The sequence below is a fragment of the Nansenia antarctica genome (assembly GCF_963989245.1).
Source record: "Nansenia antarctica genome assembly, chromosome: 2".
Lineage (NCBI taxonomy): Eukaryota > Metazoa > Chordata > Actinopteri > Argentiniformes > Microstomatidae > Nansenia > Nansenia antarctica.
Window position 1 is genome coordinate 25,861,881 of NC_137675.1, and position 18,366 is coordinate 25,880,246.

An 18,366-nucleotide genomic window follows, 5' to 3' on the forward strand; every position below is an offset into this window, starting at 1 on the left:
GTGTTGAAATCCAAACAGTGCAACATCTTCCCCTTACAGGTTAAATTACAGCTGTTTAGTTTAGTAAGTGGCCGACCACAGGAAATGCATTGTTATACTAATAAACCAAATGCAAATATGTATTTCTTGTCAATAGCTTTAATTAACTTTTCACACTAAAATGCACTAAACATTATGGGCCGGTTTCGGAGACAGGGCTTAAATTAAGACAGGAGTAGGCCTAAATCAGACTAGTTAATCCTGGCTATTTAAGTGGCTTGCATGGACATGGCTTAAATTTGGCTTAGTTAGTCTGAGACTATGGAGTCCTGGAGTAAGCTTAATGAGAACACCTAGTTCAAGCCTCATTAGACTAAGTGGGAGCACAGGCTGTTGGTCCAATTGTGCTCATGAAAACCCGAAATGGAGTATAAAACACCATTGTTGCAGTGAATTTTGAGACAAGACAATGGCAGAGGCAAAGAGAATTCGCTCCAAAAATTATAGTGAGCATGAAAAAACACTACTAAAACAAATTGTATCAAACCATCCAGTCATTGAAAGCAAAATCCATACTGCTGCTATTGAACAGAAGAAAAGAAGTGCTTGGACTGCAATTGGCAATGAATTCAATGCAAATGAAGATGTCACCACAAGAACAGTACAACAACTGCAGGTGAGTTAATCTTCATTATTAGGCACAAAAATATGTGTTTGTTTCCTGTTGCCTATACCCTGCTTATTTATGCCCTACTCAAATAATTTCATGACATTTATGTCAAGTTCAATCTGTTTCTCTCATATCTGGCTCTCATATACTGTAACAATACTCCTGCTGCTTGTAGCATTCACATTGAATGAATATCCTGTTTTAAAACGATAGTAACCTATTTTAAGGGGCCATATGAATGTTAAACATGGTGGTAGAGTAAGATATGTTGCACAAAGGAAGATCCATACCTATGTGAGGGGGAAAGAAATATAAAATAAAATCATTTCTCCACCATGACCTAAATTATCAGGAGACACACTTATTTTTATTATGCCTTATCAGTACCAGTATTTCAGATTTCCCATATTACTATTTTTGTCACATCAAAAAAGAAAACTAATGAATGATATCTGCCTTCATAGGTTCTATGGAAGAACATTAAACTGGGATTAAAAAAAGAGAATGCCGCAAGCAGGAGAGCGATTTATTACAGGTGGTGGACCACCAATAAAGGACACATCTGATGAATTGGGTGACTTGCTGTCTGGTATAATAGAGCACCAGCAACCTCTGGATGGTATACCAGACAATGACCATTTGGACAGTGAACATGGAGAACTTAGCACAAATGGTAAATATACCTCAGGAAGTAAATTGGTTACAGGACCATATTAGTTTATTTGAGTTTGTAACAGTGGTCTTTTTTTCCAGAGGAAACCAATCAAGAGCCAGTTCACAACGAGCCTGAACCCTCCACATCTGCTATGGCACCCCTGGGAGATGAAGCTGCTACCATCCAACAGAGACCAAAAAAGATAACTATGCATGAAAAGTTAGCCAGAGAATTTCATGAGCATAAAATTGCATATTTAAAAGAAGAACATGAAATGAAAATGAGAATTCTAGAGGTTGAACTGGATATGAAATTGGGACAGAGGGCCATGCTCCAAAAAAGAATTCTGCATACCAGTAGCCAAGGTGAATATGAAGAATTGTGAAAAATAAAAATAAATGTATTGTCATTTGGCATGTGAGTGTGAGTGAGTATTAATCATCAAAAACTACATTTTAACCAGCCTTGGTTCACTCGTTTAATTTTGCTTTACATTATTGTAATTTTGTACAGAAACAGTATGCAAGCAAAACTATACCATAATGAATACATTCCATATTTAAATGCTGAAGTGCTGCACTGTGAAAGCAGCTCTGTGTGCAAGTCCTCGCTGGTCATTGGCTGCCTCTGCCATGGGCACATCTGCATCATCCTGATCTTCCATTGGCAGATCAGGACAGCCATGCTGCTTCAGGTAGTTGTGCAGCACAGATGTAGCAATGATCACTTTGCAGCATCTTCTTGGCTTGAAACGAAGCGTATTTCGTAAGCACTGGAATCGACTTTTCCATACTCCAAACATACGCTCGACCATCCCTCTAGTACGGATATGAGCTCTGTTGTACCTTTGCTGCTCAGCTGTTGTGGGATTTAGATGTGGTGTGAATAAATAGTTACTCTGACCATATCCACTATCACCAAGTAGTAGTCCACTATGTTGTCCTCTCTCAAATTGTGCACACAATGAAGAGTTGAGAAAAATCCTTGAATCATGGGTTGCACCTTTCCAACGGGCAACAATGTTTGAAAACTCCAAATTAGGAGTGCATACACCCTGAACATTGATTGAAAACCAGTTCTTACGATTCCTGTATTCCTCTGCATCAGGAGTTGATGGACACTTGATGGGAACATGACATCCGTCTATACAGCCAATCACTCCTGGGAAGTGCCCATATTCATAGAATTGCACTTTATAGTTGGCTTGCCCAGCAGCATCAGGGAACTTGATGTAAAGACTCCTCAGTTCACAAATGGCACTGCAGACTTTGTGAACTATTCTACATACAGTTGGTTCACTGACACCACACAAATCTTTAGGTTATTTACATAACCCCGGTTCTCTGAGTAGTATTCGTGAGTATCTCACTATGGGAACGCCCCCTGCGTGACCTCATCAGAAACTGAATTACACTGCGCCAGCCCATTGGCTGGCCCAGGCGATGCTTGTGTCACGAGGGACGGGACCCTCCGTCTATATAAGACGTACACACGGCGTCTGTCGTCATTCAAAACAAGCAACCTCTTTCTCGCTTCTAAAGCAAGGAGGGTGGTCCGGTGAGATACTCACGAATACTACTCAGAGAACCGGGGTTATGTAAATAACCTAAAGTTCTCTTTCACAGTATTCGTTTCGTATCTCACTATGGGAATATACTTACTCCCGTATTGCCAGACCTGCCTGTAAAACGACAACTGTCCCAGAATGGACCCTCACACTCTAGGAACTACGTCCTAAGAGGAACCCAAACTGAGGACTGAGTGTGATAGCGTTGGAGCCGTAACATTCAACCTATAAAATCTAGCGAACGTGTGGGGCGAAGCCCAGCACGCCGCCGCACACACCTCCTGAATAGACACCCCTTTAAAGAGTGCCCAGGAGGTCGCCAAACCTCTAGTAGAGTGCGCACGTAAGCCCGCGGGGGGCTGTAGACCCTTACTAGAGTAAGCCAAGGCCATAGCCGCCACTACCCAATGGGAAAGGCGTTGTTTCGACACTGGCTTTCCCGTGTGTGAATTCGCCCAGGATACAAACAACTGGTCACCTTTCCTGCAACCCGGAGTCCTGTCTATGTAAACACGCAGCGCGCGGACAGGACATAAAGTATGCAACCGCCTGTGCTCTTCCGAGGCAAAAGGCGGGGGATAGAAGGCAGCCAACTCTATAGGGGTGCAAGAGCCTATAACCTTCGGAATAAAGGCTGGGTTAGGCATCAGACTGACCCTAGAGTCCCCTGGGGAGAACTTTGTACACTCTCGGTGCACCGAGAGCGCATGGACTTCACCTATGCGCTTAGCCGAAGCCAAAGCAAGCAATAGGACCGTCTTTAGCGTTAACACTTTCACCTCCACCTGTTCCAGCGGTTCGAACGGTGGGCAGGAGAGAGCATCTAGTACCATAGGGAGGTCCCATGAAGGAGCTAACGGCCTAGACGTAGGCAATTTCCTTCGGGCCCCTTTCATAAACTGGCACACCAACGGGTGCTGGCTTATCGACTTTCCACCCAGGCCAATATGACAAGCCGAAATATCAAATCAAATCAAATTTTATTTGTATAGCGCATTTCTTACAAGATGCAACTCAATGCGCTTCACACAATGAAAATGTTCAGTCAATCAGTCAATCAATCAATACTGACAGAGCCGCGAGCAGGCAAAAGTAAAAACCTGTATACTATGTAGCCAGGAAAAAATTCCCTTGCAGCCCTCTACCAATAGAGCGACTACTAGCCAGTTTGCCTACCAGTACCCAGCGGTCCCCAAGGGGAGGCCAAGGACCACCGGCACAAAGCAAGCAAGCAAGGGCAAAAACCTGTACACCATGTATCCAGGAAAAATTCCTTGCATATTATCGGCGTACACTCTGTCCATAAATTTAGTGTTATATTTGCATCGTTCTGCATCCGGATGGTCACAGGTCCTGCCAAAAGAGAATCTTAGGCATAGTTATGATGCAACAACACAATAAAGACAATAAAGATGACAGCAATACAACCTGATGGTGGTCCTGGTACACCCTTGTACCGGTTCCAGTACTGCTCTAGGTGCTATTTGGAGCTGAGAGTGCCTCATCAGCACCCGGGTCCATTTTCCTGTCAACACAAATCTCAAAACACGAGTATGGTGTAATGGCCTAGTGATCCTAGTTCTATAATGTCCAATGTCTCCCGTAGTATCAAAAGGCGACATTGAATAAGTAGGTTTTGAGGTCACGCTTAAAAATGTCCTGAGTTTTAGACAACCTCAGGCCCTCAGGTAGGGTGTTCCACAATCTAGGAGCATATATGCTAAAAGCTGATCCTCCAAATCTCTTTGTCCTAGCCTCTGGCACTATTAAAAGTTCCGTGCCACTAGACCGTAGGGGTCTAGCTGGTGTGTATCTTATGAGCATGTCCACCATGTAATTGGGTGCATCACAGTGAAGTGATTTATAAACTAGTAAAAGGATCTTAAAGTCTATTCTATGACTGACAGGGAGCCAGTGTAGTGATCTCAAGACAGGTGTGATGTGCGCTCTTCGTTTGGTCCTAGTAAGGACACGAGCAGCAGCATTTTGAACCATTTGTAGTCTATTTATCATTTTTTTGGGGAGACCTGTCAGGAGAGCATTACAGTAATCTAGCCTACTAGTAACAAACGCATGCATTAATTTTTCAGTGTCTGCCTGGGAGAGAAATGATTGTACCTTAGTGATGTTTCTTAGATGGTAAAAGGATGTTTTAATAGTATTATTAATATGAGTTTCAAAATTTAGATCTGAGTCAATTATGACACCAAGATTCCTGGCCTGACACTTAGTGTTAAGAGCTAGTGTTTTCAAGTGTGCAGATAATTTCTCTCTCCCAGTTTTCTCGCCAATGATCAATACCTCTGTTTTTTCTTGATTGAGTTGGAGAAAGTTTTGTGTCATCCAAATATTAATATCGGCAATACAATCTATCAGGTGGTCAATCATCTTGTAGTCGTTGGGAGTTACTGAGATATAAAGCTGAGTGTCGTCAGCATAGCTGTGGTAGTTAACGCTATGCTTCTTGATAACAGAACTGAGGGGTAGCATGTATAGGCTAAAGAGCAACGGTCCTAAAATGGACCCCTGGGGAACTCCACAGGTTGTGCTATAATTTTTTGACTTATGGTCACCAAGGGCTACAAAGTAGTCTCGGTCAGCCAGGTAAGTCCTGAACCAGTTCAAGACCGGACCTGAGAGGCCAACCCAGTTTTCAAGTCTCTCAATAAGTATGGAATGGTCTACCGTATCAAAGGCTGCACTTAAGTCTAAGAGTACAAGAATCAAGAGTTTTTTCGAGTCTGCATTTATCCTAAGGTCATTTGTTACCTTAAGCAAAGCGGTTTCTGTGCTGTGGTATGATCGGAAACCTGACTGAAGTGGGTCATACCTATTATTTAAGACTAAGAATTCATGAAGCTGTCTATACGCTGCCTTTTCTAAAATTTTGCTTAGAAAAGTGAGATTTGATATTGGTCTACAGTTTTTGGGATCAGAAGGATCTAGGTTACTTTTTTTCAGGGTGGGTCTAACCAGGGCAGTTTTAAGCGCCGCTGGAAATATCCCTTTAAGTAGGGAGTGATTTACAATGCCTAGTATGTCATCAGACACAGATTCAAAAATTTCCTTAAAAAAGGTGGTAGGAATAGGGTCAAGAGGACACGTAGACGGTTTAAGCTGTGACACAATTTTACCTAATGTTTCCGTACTAATCATGGTGAACATGCTCATAGTCATGTTCTGTGGCGGCGGATCTGTGGTGCTACACAAACCTAGTCTTTCCTGAGTAATACACATTCTAATATTTGTTATCTTATCCCTGAAGTGGGCTGCAAATTCCTCGCATTTGGTGACAGAGGCTGCGCCGTCTAGAGTTTTAGGAGCAGGGTTTACAAGGCAATCAATTGTCGAGAACAAGACCCTGGGGTTATTCTTGTTTGTAGATATTATCTTTGAGAAGTGATTTTTTCTAGCATTTCGCATTGCCAAGTTAAAGGCAGATAGATGTTCTTTAAAAATATTCTGATCAATCTGTAATTTGCTCTTTCTCCATCTGCGCTCAGCTTTCCTACATGTTCTCTTTAGGAGATTTATTTCACTGTTTCGCCATGGTGCTCTCCTCTTGGCTCCAACCTTTTTTAATTTGGTAGGTGCCAGGGAGTCTAGGGCCATTTTTACTTTATTGTTAAAGGTAATTACTAAGTCGTTTTCACACAACGTGGGAGTTGTGTGATTACTGTTCATTAAAGCTTTGAAATTCTCAGCCACTGCAGGGGTAAGATAACGTTTTTTAACAACACGTTCAGCATTGCTTTCAGCTTTACGTGTTACAATGGTAAAGAAAATACAGAAATGGTCAGAGAGGGCCAGGTCGCTGATACCTGATATTGAGACCTCAAGACCCTTTGTAATCACAAGATCAAGGGTATGGCCATGATTGTGAGTGGGTTCATTGACATGTTGGACAAAATCCATAGATTCCAAGAGGTCAATAAACTCCCTAGCCCTCAAGTCAGCCCCATTATCAACATGAAAGTTAAAATCACCAGTGATAATAATCCTATCATAGTTGGGATGGATAATGGATAGGAACTCAGAGAAGTCAGGTAGGAAAGTAGGGGCTGGTTTCGGCGGCCTGTATACAGTTACCGTAAGAATAGGTGGTTGGCATGCCATAACTGTGGCATGATATTCAAAGGAGGAGAATATATCAAAGGATATGCTCCTGCAGTTTAGGTTATTTGAAGCTATGGTAGCTGTTCCTCCCCCCTTTTTTCCATTTCTGATTGATTGGAAAAAACTGTAGTTGGGGGGAGATGCCTCAATAAGGGCTGCTGCTCCATTTGTATCTAACCAGGTTTCTGTGAGTAGCATACAGTCGAGTTTTCTATCACAAATGAGCTCATTTATGATAAATGTTTTTTTGTTCGATAGGGACCTGATATTCAAAATTGCCATGGAGATGTCATTTTGACACTGGGACTGACTCGAGGGCATACTTAATGAAATGGGTAATACAAATAGCTGCCAAATAGACCTTAACGGTTGAGAAAGCCTTACCCCTCTCAATCAAGTCCTGTAGAAATGACAGAATAACTGTCACAGAACACTGAAAAGGGACAGCGTGTGACTCTGAGCACCAAGTCTCGAACACACGCCACTTATGCCCATACAACTTTCTAGTTGATGAGGCTCTGGCGCACTGAATAGTGTCGATCACCCCTTGGGGAAGACCCACTAGTGCAAGGTTGATCCCTTCACGGGCCAGGCCCACAGAGACAATCTCTCTGGGTGGGGATGGAATATCTCCCCCCGCGCCTGGGTCAGCAGGTCCCTGCGCAGCGGTAGTTGCCATGGCGGACCGGATAGGAGATGAAAAATCTCCGCCAACCAGTGCTTTCCCGGCCAACGCGGGGCTATCAGCACCATGGACAGATCTCCTTCCCTCACTCTGGCCAGAGTCGGGGGAATGAGTGCCACCGGTGGGAACGCATACAGGAGGGTCCTCGGCCACTCGTGCGCTAATGCGTCCACTCCCAGCGGGGCTCCCCGATCGCGCAGAGAGAAGAACAGGGGACACTGGGCGTTCTCTGCCGTAGCATAAACGTCTACGGTCGCTTGACCGAATCGTGACCAAATCTGTTTCACTACTTCGGGGTGAAGTCTCCAGTCTGCGTACAGTGGGTTGCTCCTGGACAACAAATCTGCTCCGTAGTTCAGAACGCCCGGTACATGGGTTGCTCTCAGCGACCACATGTGTGCACTGCTCCACACTATCAGTCTGTGTGCCATGGTGTGTAACTGGTGGGACCTCAGTCCCCCCTGTCTGTTTACATAGGCAACGACCGTGGAGTTGTCTGTCCTCACCAAAACATGATGTCCTCTCAACCACGGGAGGAAATGTTTCAGAACCAAGTGAACAGCTAGCAGTTCCAGGTCGTTTATATGGGTAGAACGTAAGTGCGGGTCCCAACCCCCGTTTATCGTTCTCCCTTCGAAAGTGGCACCCCAGCCTCTCAGAGAGGCGTCCGTGGTGATTACTTTTCTGTTCAGGCCAGGTCCCATAGAAACACCCTGTGTTATGAAACCTGGGTCCTTCCACTGGTGCAGAGCCAGTGAGCAATCCCTGGAGACCCTCACACGACGGTGACCGTCGCGGTGGGGGTCCAGGCCCAGAGAGGCCACCCAGCGCTGGATGCCTCTCATGTACAGGCGCCCCAGGGGTATGACCACCACAGCGGAGGCCATCAAGCCTAACAACCTCTGGCATTGTTTGAGGGTAACTATGTTGCCCCTGCGAAACAGCGCTATAGTCGCGCGCATCGTCTCCACTCTTTCTGGAGACAAAAACGCCTTGGCTCGGATAGAGTCCAGTGTGAGCCCTATAAACGCGATGCGTTGGGAGGGTGTCACCATGCTCTTTTCCATGTTTATTCGGAACCCCAGATTCGTTAGGTGTTTCGAAATGACCGCTGTGTGACGCGCCGCCTCCTCGCGGTTGGTGGCCGCCACTAACCAGTCGTCGATATATGTGGCCACTCTGATACCCCTCTGTCTGAGAGGGGCCACTGCTGCCTCGGTGCATTTTACAAACACCCTTGGGCTTAGTGACAGGCCAAAGGGAAGGACCACATATTCGTACGCTATCCCTTGGAAAGCGAATCTCAGATATTTCCTGTGTGGAGGATATATCGGAATGTGGAAATAAGCGTCCTTCAGGTCGATTGATGTGAACCAATCCCCTGCTCGTATGAAACTTAGCAGGGAAGAGTGTGTCAACATCCTGAATTTGTATTTTCTGAGATGCTGATTCAAGACACGGAGGTCTAGAATAGCCCTCATGCCCCCCCCTTTCTTTGGGACCAGAAAATACTTCGAGTAGAAACCTCTGTGGGTCTCCTCGAGAGGTACAACTGTTAGCTCCTTTCTCCTTTAGAATGGAGATTTCCTCCTGGAGAATATTGGCTCGTTCGCCCTGAGCTCGAGAGTACAGTATTTCTCTGAATGGGGGTGGAGCGACACAGAATTGGAGCCTGTAGCCCCTTCGTAGTGTCCTCAACACCCAGTCTGACTGTGTGCAGTCTGCCCATTCCCGTTGATGCGTGGAAAGCGGGCTGACTGGCCACACCGTCACCTGCGAGTTGTTGGCGCAACAGCCGCCTAGCGTGCCTTCCCGCGCTGTGCGCGGTCGGGCCGCTTTCTGCATCACAGCCGCGGGACGGGCTAGTCCCACGGTCTGCGTTATGGCAGAGAAAGATTTGTTTTTCAACATCTTTTATTTTTATGCTTTTCAACATTGTTAACAACGCCCTTGGCACTCTGCCTGGATGCGCTTGTCGGGACATTTTTAATACATTGTGCATTAACGTGCTTGAGTGACAAACAACTTTGTAGTATGAACAGTCTCTCAGCTTTCCCCCGGAAGGCGTGTGAACACGGACGCCGACCGTGGTCTTGCACTTTGTATGGAACATGTCGTACCGAACTTGCTCTGGAACGGAGCTGGGAGGGTACAGGGCGGTCAGCGAGGGGGGCCGACTGGACTCGCTCTCCTCCCGAGGAGAGGCTGTCAGATCACCCGCTTCTTCTTCCTCGGCGGCCGGGGGAGGGGGCGGGGACGCCTGAGGTCTGTCCCGGGGAGCCTGTTTTCTGGCCCATGGTTTCCTGGGACCTCTGGGTGCCTGGGGCGCTGCCTGCTGTCTAGCCGCTCTGGGGATCTTGAAGGCAGGGGCCGGGCGAGAGATAGCCTGCGCATATGACTGCCGTGGCTGGGTCACGGGCGCTGCGGGCTGTGCTCTTCTCGGAAGGCACAGCTCCATAGCCTCATCCTCTCACTTTTTCTCCTCACATCTGTTCTGCATTGAGGTGACTGCTGCACCGAAGAGACCCTGTGGTACGATAGGGGTGTCGAGAATTTCTTCTCTCTCCTTCGCCGACAGGTTGGTGAGACCGAGCCAACGCGCCCTCTCCTGCAGTACCATGAGAGCCATGGATTTACCCGTGGCTTGAATGGCCGTCTTGTGGAGACGGAGGATGTGATCCGTTATAACGCAGATTTCCTCCCATAGGGTAGGCATATTGTCTGGGTTAGCGGTCATATCCTCCTCCAGCTCAGCCTGGTAGGCTGATAGGAGTGCGGAGGCATTGAGAGCCCTCGCTGTCAGTGCCGCTGCTTTGTAGCACTTGTCAGTAAGGCTAGCCTGGAAGCGGTCCGACTTGGAGGGTAGGGACGGGGCAGCCGAAGATACAGGGGTCTTCGGGTGCAGGTGGCGCGCCACCACCGGCTCGACCGGTGGGATGTGGCGGAGGCCGAGGGAGTCCATCCCCTCACAATCCAGTCGAGAACCCCCGATTATTGGGTGTTTCTCGCTGAATGGCCGTTCTTTCCACGTAACTGCTATCTCATCGAGTAGCTCGGGGAAGAACGGCATAACTTGTTTCCCCGTCTTAGCCGCCGTCTGCAGTCTTTTGCCGTCAAAGCGTGACATAGCAGTTTCGGTTTGGGCGACGGGCCAGGGGATATTCAGCCTCTCCGCTGCTCGCTTGCACATGTCCTGCATGTCGCAGTCCATGGGAGACGGGGCGGAGGGTTGGTTACCTCCGTCAGGCGTGGGGGGCTTTCCAGCTCCGCGCCTACCGGTTGATAATGAGGAGTCTTCCTCATCATCGGTGGACAGAATGAGGTCTGAGTCACGCGACCCTCCCTCATCATTGTCCGAGTCTCTCTCATAGCGAGCAGCGGTAAAGCTGTCCATCCCCTTGTCATCCAGTACCGGGAAACCGATGTCAGGGCTATGTGGCACTAAGTCCGCCCAGCATGGTGTCGGTAAACCTGGAGACATGTCCGCGTTAGACTGTGGTGGCAGCGTTTCGGCTGCCTTACACAGAAGCGGATCTTCTCCCGACAGGCTAGCCATGCGACTTAGCCGTCGGCGGAGAGATTTCTTGGGGAACACTGCACAGTGGATACACTCATCGGTAGAGATAACAGCGGCCCGGGCGTGGATTAATCCCAGACACACTGCACACTTAGAGTGAGTGTCCCAGCTAGCCATTGACTTGCCGCACGGGCATGTCTTCCGGCTAGTCTCGGCTGTGCTAGGTCCGCTAGCCTCAACGTTAGCCATTTCTGGCTAAGGGTTGTAGGCTAGCTGCTAGCAGGCCTCGCTACTTCACCCGTTAGCTTGTCAGCTATCAAGGGAAAAACAGAAGGGCCAGGGGAGGGATATTACTATCTACCCGCTAGCAGTGCGTTATAGAGATAAAGTTATTTCTACTTTAGTCTCTCACACTGGGTATTGCTACCCGTAACCGTTCGGAGTATTCCTACTCGCAGAACAGGGAGTATTGCTACACGCGTCGTTCAGAACGAGGAGTATCGCTACTATTTTCGTTCCGAGCAAGGCGAGTGTTGCTACTCGAATCGTAACACGGGGTATCGCTACCCCGAGTCAGAGTATTCCTACTCTTCAACAGAAGTATTTCAACTCCTGTGAACGTCAACGAAAGTGCAGTTTAGCAGCAGAGAGCCCGTCGGCACGAGTTTGGTGGCTCGTATCTGTGGACTGTTTAGCTCTAGCCACCCGCACAGTTGTTGTCAGCTCCAGTGAGAAGCGAGAAAAGGTTTTTGAATGACGACAGACGCCGTGTGTACGTCTTATATAGACGGAGGGTCCCGTCCCTCGTGACACAAGCGTCGCCTGGGCCAGCCAATGGGCTGGCGCAGTGTAATTCAGTTTCTGATGAGGTCACGCAGGGGGCGTTCCCATAGTGAGATACGAAACGAATACTATGAAAGAGAACACCAGTTTCACGATGAAAGATTCCACATGCCAAGAACCTCAAAGTGATCAGAACTTGCAGTTGATTGGACACAGGCCCTCCTCTTTGAGACAGAGAGGAAAGTCTAGGCTCAAGCAAAGTAATTATCTCCAATGCATTTTCCTTGTACATACGAAAGCGGTCTCGAAAAGTTATTTCATCAAACTGATTCAATGGATCACTCCTATCCAGTAGTATTCGTCTGGCTGGCCTTTGTCGTGCATGTTGGTCCTCATTTAGATATTCCAAATAGTCCATGCTCCCAAACAATCCAAGCTCAGTTTCACAAACAGTAGCCTAGCCTACTAAGCGGGAGTTAAACCTGCCTCCTTGGCAGATTAGTTTAAGCTTCAATTCAGTCCAATTTAGTCCTGGAGTAGCTCTAATCCTCAATTTTGCAATCGGCTTTGTTTAATCCAGAACAGGCTTAATCCACGACTATTTTAAGCTACGTCTGTGCAAGTGAATTTCAGTTAAGCCAGCTCAAACAGCATTTTAGTCTGGGACTAGGCTTAAGCCTTGTCTCCGAAACCGGCCCAATAAATTATAAAAACATAGTATTTTTTTTTAAATAATAACAAGATAACAAACAAACAAACAATCATCCAGTCCAAGAAAGCATAGGACTAAGTAACTAAATACGAACAGGAAAGTGTATTTGGTAAAAAAAAAACGTAACCATTAAACCAACTCTTCCACCTATAACATAAGTGAAAATAACGGTGGTCAAAATTGTCTGGTTTATTGCTTGACATTGTTTTTTGTTAATTCCACGTTCTGCACCAGAGCAGCAATTGACGTGACAACATCAGTACACCTCACAGAACGGTCCGCAGCATCCGTACAAATCTCTGGCACACACCGCAAAGTAGTACGTTGACCCAGACAACTGTGAGAGGGTGCAGGCCATCGGCAGGGGCAGAGCCTTCACCTCGCCAAGCTTCTTCCAGGGGCACGAGGGGGCTGAGTCCTTGGAGGCCGAGGCAACCTGCTGGTAGGCATATAGGTAGTAGCAGTCCACAGCAGCACAGTTCTGGTCTATCTTGGCCAGAGACCAGGAAAGCACAATACTGTTCTGATTCTCGTCCTGGACCCGGGCCAGCTTGAGTTGAGGCTGCTGGGGAAGGAGGGTGCCCTTTGCGGCTGGGGGCAGTGGCTTCAGAGCACAAGACAAGACAGGTAACTGGGGGACGTTAGACGGCAGGGAGAAAGGTTTAGAAGGCGATGTGGTGGTAGTCGGCGCTGTCGTCGTCGTCGTTGTTGAGGAGAGGTTTTTGGACGGCGAGCCCCCCTGTGAGATGATGATGAACAGATGAAACTAGTCTCTCTGAGACCTTTTTCACCTGAAGTCACCTTAAGCACTACTACTGTTTGCACACACCCCTGGTCACTGTGAACATTCAATTACACTTTCCACAACTGCTGTTTGCACTTACTACCTTCGCACATACCATATCTTTGCAGATTTGTACATACCTCTTTTTTTGATATAGCCTCTAATTTATATCTGTGGACAATTAAGTTGAATCTAATCTAAGTTGTTGTTATTATCTGGGCCTTTCTTTCGTCAATGTCGTTGATAGAGGTTAATACTATTTGTTTTTTTATCATGTCTCACCTGCAGAGGGCGATGATGAACAGTGTGCAAAGGTCCGCCAGCAGTGTTCATACCAGGAGATCTCACTGCAGAAGATAATCATGGAAGTATAAAATAGACAATGTTTTATTTAGATCCAAAGGACTAAAAAACATTGTTGGCAGAAAATGCAGCTTACCAGTCTCTTTTCCAACTGCAGTCAAGGTGCCAGTTTGCACCGGTGCAGACGTGGTTCGCTGACCAGTCAATGGGGTAGAGGCTACAGACAGAGTCACCGGAGCATTCTGTACACCAGTCACTGCACACAACAACACAGAGGATACTATCCAGTCTCAGAGGACACCATCTGAGGACATCAGAGGCGGCGTACAGGGATGAGGTAGAGAAACTGAGCAAGCTGTGCAAGGTTAACAACCTGCTGCTGAACAAGTCAAAGACCCAGGAATTCATCGTAGACTTCAGGAGGAAAAAGTCCGAGATCCAGCCCCTGCTCATCGACGGAGAGAGCGTGGAGAGAGTCTCAACCCTCCGATTCCTGGGACATCACATGCGGGATGACCTGACCTGGAAGGACAACACAAAAGGCACCATCAAGAGGGCACAACAGCAGCTATACACCCTGAGATGCCTCAGGAAGGAACACAACAAGCAGGAGATACTGGTGGCCTTCTACCGCGGCGCAGTGGAGAGCATCCTCACCTACGGCATCTGCAACTGGTTCTCCAGCTGCACAACAGTGGAGAGAAATGCGCTACAGAGAGTAGTGAGAACAGCACAGAAGATCACCGGCGCCCCCCTCCCCTCTCTGGAAGAGCTGTACAACACACGCTGTCTCAGGAAGGCCTCAAAGATCTCCAGGGACCCGACCCACCCTGGGCACGTACACTTTACCAGGCTGCCCTCGAAAAGGAGGTTCAGGACCCTGGCCGCTAAGACAAACAGACTGAAGAACTGCTTCTACCACAGGGCCGTCCAGGCCCTGAACACAGCAAAGACCTAAGTTCTGGGCCCTGGACAGTCTGGACGGATTGTATGGCAGCTGCTGGACTGAAAAAATCAGGTGTAGTGCTGAGGCACAAACATGTACATTTCAAGCCTGCAAACTGTGACACTTTAAATAACGTGAAAAAATACTATTGTGCAATATGACAACCCTAGTTGACTATCTGTACAGTATAGTACAGTGGATTGTGTACATAGCCTTTATTTATGTAAACCAGCTCCTTACCTTCTTGTGATTTTTTTTTTCTTCTAAAAGTGTATTTTTTTTCCCTTTCCTAACACCAGGGGAGCCACCCTTCCTAAATTTCGTTGTTTGGTACCTGTACTGTAGCAATGACAATAAAGTCCATTCATTCATCCAGTTTCTGTACAGTTACATGTATTTGAATAGTATACACATTAAATACCACAAACTTTCTATCTCCAAAAAGAAGAGGAATGGATAGGGATATCAGTCTCACCTACGACATCGTCATCCTCTTCCTCCTCAGTCAAGTCTATGACTCTTGATTGTTTTACAGGCCCCTGGATCCACCAAACAAAAAACAACAAGTTTAGAACACCACAGCAGAAATTGTCCAGCTCCGACTGACAAATCAGTTAGGATTTCAGAACACTAGAAAGAACCTAGAACACTCTCCATTAGACTCATGATGACAATGAGGATACTCTGTACAAGTACAAGAGTGATTGGAATAAACATGGGGCAACCGCCTTACTGTAGAACTACAAATATAGGACAGTGACCTCACCGTGGGAATGAATTAACTGGATGAGGTTAGGCAAAATACAACTGGACTTGAAAAGCCAGCTAAATGACAGCACCACACCTATTGATTTGAAAGCTGCTTATAGAGGCCAAAGAGTGGATCATGTCCTAATAAATGGATAGTACAGTATAGTGGAAGTGGAGACATTGTACATGCAGTAAATGGCATTGATTCCACAACATGTTGGAACCATTCCTTTGAGATTCTGGTCCATGATGACATGATTGCATCACACAATTCAGATTTTTCAGGTGCACTTTCAAGCTGTGAATCTCCTGCTCTACCACATCCCAAAGGTGTTCTATTGGATTCAGATCCTTTTACTGGAGAGACCACTGAAGACCACTTCAGTTTATTGTCCATGAAACCAGTTTGAGATGGCTTTTGCTGACATGACATGGTGCATTATCATGCTGGAAGTAGCCATTAAAAGATGGGTAAATCATGGCCATGAAGGGATGCACATAGTTAGCAACAATACTCAAATAGGCGGTGGCATTCAAGTGTGCCAAGAAAACATTCCCCACACCATTACACCACCTGAATGAATGAGAAGGTGTACTTTTTTTCCTAATAAAGAGTATGTATATATATACACACACATCTATTTATTTATTATGTTTTCTTTTTTCGAGTTCCTCCACCTCGTCTTCATCATGCCGAACCCCCCCCCCCCCCCCCACGCTGTACTCCACTGGCTCGCTAAACGGCATGAGGGCATGAGGATACACACCAGCTTCTCCATACAGAGGTATGCAGTATCTTCTACCATGAAGTACCCATCAGGAGAGTACTTTGCGTAAATTGAGGACTGTTTCAGGATGAAACTCTTGTGTCATGGTCGCCAACTAAGGTGTGTATGAACTTGCCATCGCTTTCAAAGATGGCCTGCAGCTGGACAGAGGTGAACCCAGCAGTGGTGCTTTTGCATGCCCAGAAGCACACTCAGGGCCTCTCTGGAAATCCAAAAGTCTTTCATCAGGTCTTGACTTAAGGAAGAGCAATCGAGCGCTGATGTTTTTTTTTTCCGGCCAATCAGCACCTTTCATTAACGTACCCAAGGAAGTTTAAACAACGCACCCACTCCCGCCAGTAAAGCTGAGCTCAGTTCGTCATCATGGAGGGAAGGACACCAAACACGGTAAATATCAACTGGTTACCATGTATTTTACCGGCCTTTTGACTGTTAACGTTACACAAGTGGTAGTACTACCGTAGCTGTTGGCTAGATCTGATTAACATGTTAACTGTAGCTGTTAACATGGAGCAGCTGAGCTTGTTACTGCTGCAGCTATTTGGCTAGCTTAGTAGAGCTAGCTGGCTAGCGCATTAACTGGAATGATAGCTAGCTACCTACATTAGCCTACTACAAGCCGTTTTCGCCATGGCTCGTCGGAGCTCTGGTAACAAGTAGCCTACTGAACAATTCGGTGAACAAATCTTTTCAATGAACTGATTCTAATGATTCAGTATGTTAGTGTAATACTTGGGATAAATGATTCCAAGTGTAACCAGTGGGGTTAATTGGTAAATCACGCACACTTGGCATATTCTCTATAAATAGCTTACCTGTGACAAGTGCCTGTGTCTTGCTCCCCTCCTCCTCTGTTACCAGCTGTGGCCACTCCTACTGATTACACACGGCTACATTCTGACTACAGGTATGCAGCGTCTCCCTTGGTTTCCCAGTCGGCAGTGTGCACATGGTTTAGTAGGCTAATGTTTGTTTGATATACATCCATGCATTACAGATATCCCCGCTATTGAGCTGTCTACTCCTGTGAGGGAGTTCATTATTGTTCCCTGGCTCAAGGCACGTTTAGAGCCGTCTGGTTGCGTCTTCTGTTGGACTTCTGTCGAGAGTCATGGCTTCTGGTAAAAGAAAACGAGTAAGTCACCTCTTCGCCACTTCACACGATCAACCAAGTGCCTCTGGAGATGGCGGAAAAGATGGTTTTGTCGAAGGATCCATACTTCGGATAACGATGAAAAACTTCCTGACCTACGACCACTCAGTCGTAATCCCAGGACCAAACCTGAACATGATTGTGGGTGCCAATGGAACAGGGAAGTCCAGCATCGTCTGTGCCATATGTCTGGGTCTGGCAGGCAAGACGGCTATCCTGGGCAGATGGGACAAGATCGGGCTGTATGTGAAGCGTGGCTGCAACAAGGGATCCGTTGAGATTGAACTGTACAAGAACGGAGGGAACCTGGTGATCAACAGAGATCCACGTGGACAACAACCAGTCTGTGTGGATGATGAACGGGAGGCACAGTGGCCAGAGGGCCGTGGAGGAGGAGGTGAAGGCGCTACGCATCCAAGTTAGCAACCTGTGCCAGTTCCTCCCTCAGGAGAAGGTCGGGGAGTTTGCCAAAATGACGAAGATCGAGCTTCTGGAGGCCACAGAGAAGTCTGTCGGGTCGCCGAAGATGTACGAGTACCACTTTTAGGAGTGCGCTCAACAATTTTTGGTAAAAGGTAAAATGTTATTTGCAACTCTCTGACTGGTGTGCAGTGGTTGGAAGGCCCTCTGAGGCACCGTCGCTTTCCTTTCACTCCAAACATGGCAGGAAAAGACCTGTGATGAGAATGTTTTAATTTGACATTTGTACAGTTTTGTCTCATTAGCAGACATCTGTGATTTTGTTTTATAGCGCCTTTCAAAAACCCAAGGTTTGTACTTTAGTATCTGTTCTCCTCTACTCTGCTCATCTCACGGGTCTGACAGTTGACGGCAGGATGACCCAAGACCAGCTACTCTGGGGGCTGAAGAAGGATGTGCGCTCCCTTGTCTGAATTTAAAGACATTTTCGCCCTGACAGAGGAGGAAGTGGGACTGACACATCTGGTGCAGCATGGGA

General features: G+C 46.9%; 1 protein-coding gene across 1 annotated transcript; it reads right to left on the reverse strand.

Moving 5' to 3' along the window:
* Positions 1–1,863: 1,863 nt before the first annotated feature.
* On the reverse strand, positions 1,864–12,390 carry LOC308151170 (putative nuclease HARBI1; the record flags this gene model as incomplete). The annotated part of the gene is made up of 2 exons (XM_080523993.1): positions 1,864–2,618; positions 12,102–12,390. The coding sequence occupies 2 exons, from the start codon at positions 12,388–12,390 to the stop codon at positions 1,864–1,866; spliced, it is 1,044 nt and encodes a 347-aa protein (XP_080380119.1).
* Between the last annotated feature and the right edge of the window lie 5,976 nt (positions 12,391–18,366).